This window comes from Chelonoidis abingdonii, chromosome 11 (genome assembly GCF_003597395.2).
Source record: "Chelonoidis abingdonii isolate Lonesome George chromosome 11, CheloAbing_2.0, whole genome shotgun sequence".
Taxonomy (NCBI): Eukaryota; Metazoa; Chordata; order Testudines; family Testudinidae; genus Chelonoidis; species Chelonoidis abingdonii.
Genome location: NC_133779.1, coordinates 18,932,627 through 18,938,611, shown reverse-complemented (window position 1 = coordinate 18,938,611; position 5,985 = coordinate 18,932,627). Strand labels below are relative to the sequence as shown.

General features: G+C 69.1%; 1 protein-coding gene across 1 annotated transcript in view; it reads left to right on the top strand.

Annotated features, from left to right (window-relative positions):
- Positions 1-5,985, top strand: part of PHF8 (PHD finger protein 8) — a 23,828-nt gene that overhangs the window by 4,817 nt on the left and 13,026 nt on the right. The window contains exons 5-11 of the mRNA XM_075071294.1: positions 119-260; positions 754-940; positions 1,024-1,186; positions 4,483-4,570; positions 5,063-5,169; positions 5,263-5,354; positions 5,720-5,955. Coding sequence (XP_074927395.1) covers positions 119-260; positions 754-940; positions 1,024-1,186; positions 4,483-4,570; positions 5,063-5,169; positions 5,263-5,354; positions 5,720-5,955 — 1,015 coding nt within the window. The remainder of the gene's footprint in view (positions 1-118; positions 261-753; positions 941-1,023; positions 1,187-4,482; positions 4,571-5,062; positions 5,170-5,262; positions 5,355-5,719; positions 5,956-5,985) is intronic.

Sequence of the window (5,985 nt, the reverse complement as noted above, 5' to 3'; positions counted from 1 at the left end):
ATAGGGGAGCAGTGAGGGGGTCGGGGGGGCTGCACGGGGCCCACAGCTGGCAGTGGGGGGAATGCGGGGGTCCCTCAGCTGGCGGGGGGGCCGGTCACTCTCACCCTGCGCCCCTCAGGGCCCGACAGAGAGATCGATGTGATCGACGTGAGCCGCCAGGCCGACCTCCGCATGCGCCTGGGCGACTTCGTCAGCTACTTCTGCGCCGCCCGGCGGGACAAGGTGCTGAACGTCATCAGCCTGGAGTTCTCCGAGAGCCGGTCAGCGGGGGCCGGGGGGCTGGGCGGGGGGGTAAGTCAGGGGAGAGCATGTTACCTGGGGTATGTCCCGGACTCCTGGGTCCCTGAGATGCACCTTCCACCTGCCCTGTTCTGTGCCCCCCAACTCCATCCTGCGGTTCCTTTGGCTGCAGTCTGATGGCCGAGCCCCCCTCCCGGGCGCCGGAGTCCCACAAGCGGGTAGCCGGGCCCCCTTTCTGGGCGCCGGAGTCCCGCAGGGTGATGGCTGGGCCCCCGTCCCGGGTGCCGGGGTCCCACAGAGGGGTAGCCAGGTCCCCTTTCCAGACGCCGGGGTCTCGCAGGGGGGTAGCCGGGGTCCTGCAGGGGGGTAGCCGTCCCCCCTCCCCTTCCCGGGCATCGGGGTCCCGCAGGCGGATAGCCAGGTCCCCTTCCCAGGTGCCTGGGTCCCACAGGGGGGTAGCTGGGCCCCTCTCCCGGGCGCCGGGGTCCCGCGGCTGACGGCTCTGCCCCCCAGGCTGTCGAACCTGGTGGAGACCCCGAAGATCGTGCGGAAGCTGTCGTGGGTGGAGAACCTGTGGCCGGGCGAGTCGGTGTTCGAGCGGCCGAGCGTGCAGAAGTACTGCCTGATGGGCACGCAGGGCAGCTACACCGACTTCCACATCGACTTCGGGGGCACCTCCGTGTGGTACCACGTGCTGTGGGTACGGCCGGGCCGGGCAATGCGCGGGGGGCAGCGGGGGGCTGGCGCGGGGACCCCCCTACTCACTGTCCCGTCCCCCCCAAGGGCGAGAAGATTTTCTACCTGGTGCGGCCAAGCCCGGCCAACCTGGCCCGGTTCGAGGCCTGGAGCAGCTCGTCCAACCAGAGCGAGACCTTCTTCGGGGACCAGGCCGAGCACTGCTACCGGTGCCCGCTGCGCCAGGGCCAGACGCTCTTCATCCCGACGGGTACCTGCCCCCCTGGGCACCCCCTGTCCCCCGCGGGCACCCCCTGCCCCCTCTATCCCCCACTGCTACCGGTGCCTGCTGCGCCAGGGCCAGATGCTCTTCATCCCGACGGGTACCCTGCCCCCCGTGGGCACCTCCTGCCCCCTCTATCCCCCACTGCTACTGGTGCCCGCTGCGCCAGGGCCAGACACTCTTCATCCCGATGGGTACCTGCCCCCCTGGGCACCCCCTGGCCCCTCTATCCCCCACTGCTACCGGTGCCTGCTGCGCCAGGGCCAGACGCTCTTCATCCCGACGGGTACCTGCCCCCCTGGGCACCCCCTGTCCCCCACGGGCACCCCCTGCCCCCTCTATCCCCCACTGCTACCGGTGCCTGCTGCGCCAGGGCCAGATGCTCTTCATCCCGACGGGTACCCTGCCCCCCGCGGGCACCCCCTGCCCCCTCTATCCCCCACTGCTACTGGTGCCCGCTGCGCCAGGGCCAGATGCTCTTCATCCCGACGGGTACCCTGCCCCCTGCAGGCACCCCCTGCCCCCTCTATCACCCACTGCTACTGGTGCCTGCTGCGCCAGGGCCAGACGCTCTTCATCCCGATGGGTACCTGCCCCCCTGGGCACCCCCTGCCCCCCGCGGGCACCCCCTGCCCCCTCTATCCCCCACTGCTACCGGTGCCTGCTGCGCCAGGGCCAGATGCTCTTCATCCCGACGGGTACCCTGCCCCCCGTGGGCACCTCCTGCCCCCTCTATCCCCCACTGCTACTGGTGCCCGCTGCGCCAGGGCCAGACACTCTTCATCCCGATGGGTACCTGCCCCCCTGGGCACCCCCTGGCCCCTCTATCCCCCACTGCTACCGGTGCCTGCTGCGCCAGGGCCAGATGCTCTTCATCCCGACGGGTACCCTGCCCCCCGTGGGCACCTCCTGCCCCCTCTATCCCCCACTGCTACTGGTGCCCGCTGCGCCAGGGCCAGACACTCTTCATCCCGATGGGTACCTGCCCCCCTGGGCACCCCCTGGCCCCTCTATCCCCCACTGCTACCGGTGCCTGCTGCGCCAGGGCCAGACGCTCTTCATCCCGACGGGTACCTGCCCCCCTGGGCACCCCCTGTCCCCCACGGGCACCCCCTGCCCCCTCTATCCCCCACTGCTACCGGTGCCTGCTGCGCCAGGGCCAGATGCTCTTCATCCCGACGGGTACCCTGCCCCCCGCGGGCACCCCCTGCCCCCTCTATCCCCCACTGCTACTGGTGCCCGCTGCGCCAGGGCCAGATGCTCTTCATCCCGACGGGTACCCTGCCCCCTGCAGGCACCCCCTGCCCCCTCTATCACCCACTGCTACTGGTGCCTGCTGCGCCAGGGCCAGACGCTCTTCATCCCGATGGGTACCTGCCCCCCTGGGCACCCCCTGGCCCCTCTATCCCCCACTGCTACCGGTGCCCACTGCGCCAAGGCCAGATGCTCTTCATCCCGACAGGTACCTGCTCCCCTGGGCACCCCTTGCCCCACGGGGCACCCCCTGCCCCCTCTATCCCCCACTGTTACCGGTGCCTGCTGCGCCAGGGCCCGACGCTTTTCATCCTGACGGGTACCCTGCCCCCCGCGGGCACCCCGTGCCCCCTCTATCCCCCGCTGCTACTGGTGCCTGCTGCGCCAGGGCCAGACGCTCTTCATCCCGACGGGTACCCTGCCCCCCAGGCACCCCCTGCACCCTTGGGCGCCCCCCTGCCTCCTCTATCCCCCACTGCTACCGGTGCCCACTGCGCCAGGGCCAGACGCTCTTCATCCCGGCGGGTACACCCTGCCCTCTGCGGGCACCCCCTGCCCCCTTGGGCGCCCCCCTGCCCCTTCTATCCCCCACTGCTACCGGTGCCCCCTGTGCCAGGGCCAGATGCTCTTCATCCCGACAGGTACCTGCCTCCCGCGGGCACCCCTTGCCCCTTCTATCCCCCACTGCTACCAGTGCCCACTGCGCCAGGGCCAGACGCTCTTCATCCCCACGGGTACCCTGCCCCCCGGGGGCACCCCCTTGCCCCTTCTATCCCCCACTGCTACCGGTGCCCCCTGCGCCAGGGCCAGACGCTGTTCATCCCGACCGGTACCCTGCTCCCCCGGGCACCCCCTGCCCCCTCTATCCCTCACTGCTACCGGTGCCGCCTGTGCCAGGGCCAGACGGTATTCATCGCCCTGGGCACCCCCCTGCCCCCTCTATCCCCCACTGCTACCGGTGCTGCGTGCGCCAGGGCCAGAGACTGTTCATCTGCCTGGGCACCCCCTTGCCCCTTCTATCCCCCACTGCGACTGGTGCCCCCTGCGCCAGGGCCAGACACTCTTCATCTCCACGGGTACCTTGCCCCGCCGGGCACCCCCTGCCCCTTCTATCCCCCACTGCCACCAGTGCCCCCTGTGCCAGGGCCAGACATTCTTCATCCCCTGCGGGCTTCCCCCCTGCCCCCCGCGGGCACCCCCTGCCCCCTCTATCCTCCACTGCTACCGGTGCCCCCTGTGCCATGGCCAGGTGGTCTTCATCTCCGCGGGCACCCCTGGCTTCCTGCTGCAGGCACCCCCAGATCCCCACTGCTACCAGTGCCCCCTGTGCCAGGGCCAGATGCTCTTCATCCCGACGGGTACCCTGCCCCCCGCAGGCACCCCCTGCCCCTTCTATCCCCCACTGCTACCAGTGCCCACTGTGCCAGGGCCAGATGCTCTTCATCCCCACGGGTACCCTGCCCCCCAGGTACCCGCTGCACCCTCTATCCCCCACTGCTACTGGTGCCCCATGCGCCAGGGCCAGATGGTCTTCATCTCTGCGGGCACCCCCGGCTTCCCGCCGCGGGCACCCCCAGATCCCCACTGCTACTGGTGCCCCCTGCACCAGGGCCAGACGCTTGCCATCCCTATGTGCACCCCTGCTCCCCACAGGTACCTCCCAGTCCCCTTCATCCCCACGGGTACCCACTGCTCTCTCTCCCTGCGGGTATCCCCATTCTTCCCCCCTGGGGTACCCTCCTCCTGCCCCCTGCTGGCACTCTCCAGCCCCCTTCATCCCCATGGGTACCCACCACTTCTTCCTCCCATGGGCCTCTCCCTGCTCCCCACAGGTACCCCCCAGCCCCCTTCATCCCACAGGCACCCGTTGCCCCCTTTCCCTGTGGGTATCCCCCTTCCTCCCCCCTGCGGGTACCCTTCTCCTCGTCCCCACAGGTACCTGCCCCCCTCCTGCTCCCGTACCTGCAGGTCCCCGACCCCCCCCATTGCTCCATGGGTTCCCCTGGAGTCTGATCCCGCTCTGTCCCCAGGCTGGATCCACGCCGTGCTGACCCCCGTCGACTGCCTGGCTTTCGGGGGCAACTTCCTGCACAGCCTCAACATCGAGATGCAGCTCAAGTGAGTGTCGGGGGCACCCAAGACCCCCAGCCCTGCCCCAGGGACACCGACCCTGCCGGGGGGTGGGCTTGGTGCAAAGTGCTCTGGGAAAGGGCCCATGATGGCTCAGTAGGGACAAATGGGGCAGCTATCCCCAGGCTGCGTTGTGCGTAGCTGTTCCTCAGCTGCCCCACTCCAGAGGTGGCTGCATGTCGGTGCCGGGTGAGCCATCCCCATGCGGTATTACACACGGCTGTTCTCAGCTGTCCCACCCCAGAGGTGGCTGCATGTCAGCACCAGGCGAGCCCCCCACCCCTTGTTGTTCTGTGCGGCTGTTCCCAGCTGCCCTGTCTCAGAGGTGGCTGCATCTCAGTGCCGGGCGAGCCCTTCCCGTGCGGTGTTCTGTGTGACTGTTCCCAGCTGTCCTGCCTCAGAGGTGGCTGCATCTCAGCATCGGGCAAGCCAGCCCCAAGCTGCCCCAGCCCAACCTGGCTCGATTGTCTCCCCTGGCAGAGCCTACGAGATCGAGAAGCGCCTGAGCACGGCCGATCTTTTCAGATTTCCCAACTTTGAAACCATTTGCTGGTACGTCGGCAAACACCTCCTGGACATCTTCCGAGGTGAGTGGGGCCAGGGGGGCGTCGGAGGTGAACGGGGCCGGGAGGGGGGCCGTGTCCATACCTGAGCTCTACCTGTGCCTCTTGCCCCTCCAGGCCTGCGGGAGAACCGCCGACACCCAGCCACCTACCTGGTCCATGGAGCGAAAGCTCTGAACACGGCCTTCCGCGCCTGGACCCGCAGAGAGGCAAGTGGCTCTGCTCCGGGGGCCGGGAGCGATCAATTCACTGGAGGGAGGAAGATGCTGCGGGACGAGGAGCTGTCGCGCCCCTCCCCAGCGTCAGCCGCATCTTGGGGCTGGAGGGGGGGTGTTGGCCTTACAGAGGCACCTGCTCTGGGCTGTGTCTGTTCTACGACTGTAACTCAACTGTGTTAGCTCGACTCACAGCCCCCTCCCACCGCGCCCACCCGCGCCAGGAGCCCTTCCCTGGACTGGTGAGGGGCAGAGAGGGGGGCTAGAGCCGAGCTCTCAGATCCACACAGGGGCTTCTGGCCTTCCAAGCCTGACCAGCCCCAAGTGCCGGAGCCCTCGGTAACCCCCCCTTCTCCCAGGTGCTGGAGGAGCACGAGGACGAAATCCCTGGCACCGTGCGTCCTGCGCAGCTCATCAAAGACCTGGCCAAGGAAATCCGCCTGGTCGAGGTGCGGGGCACCCTGGGCACCAAGGGATGGGGCAGGAGGTGCTCTCCCCTGGCATCCAGGACTGGGCACTGTGGGGGGCAGGGGCAGAGGCTTTCCTCTGGCAGATGGGACTGGAGACTGTGGGGCGGGGGCCGGGCCATGGGGGGGCACTGGGGTGTGGGGGCCAGGCAGAGCTG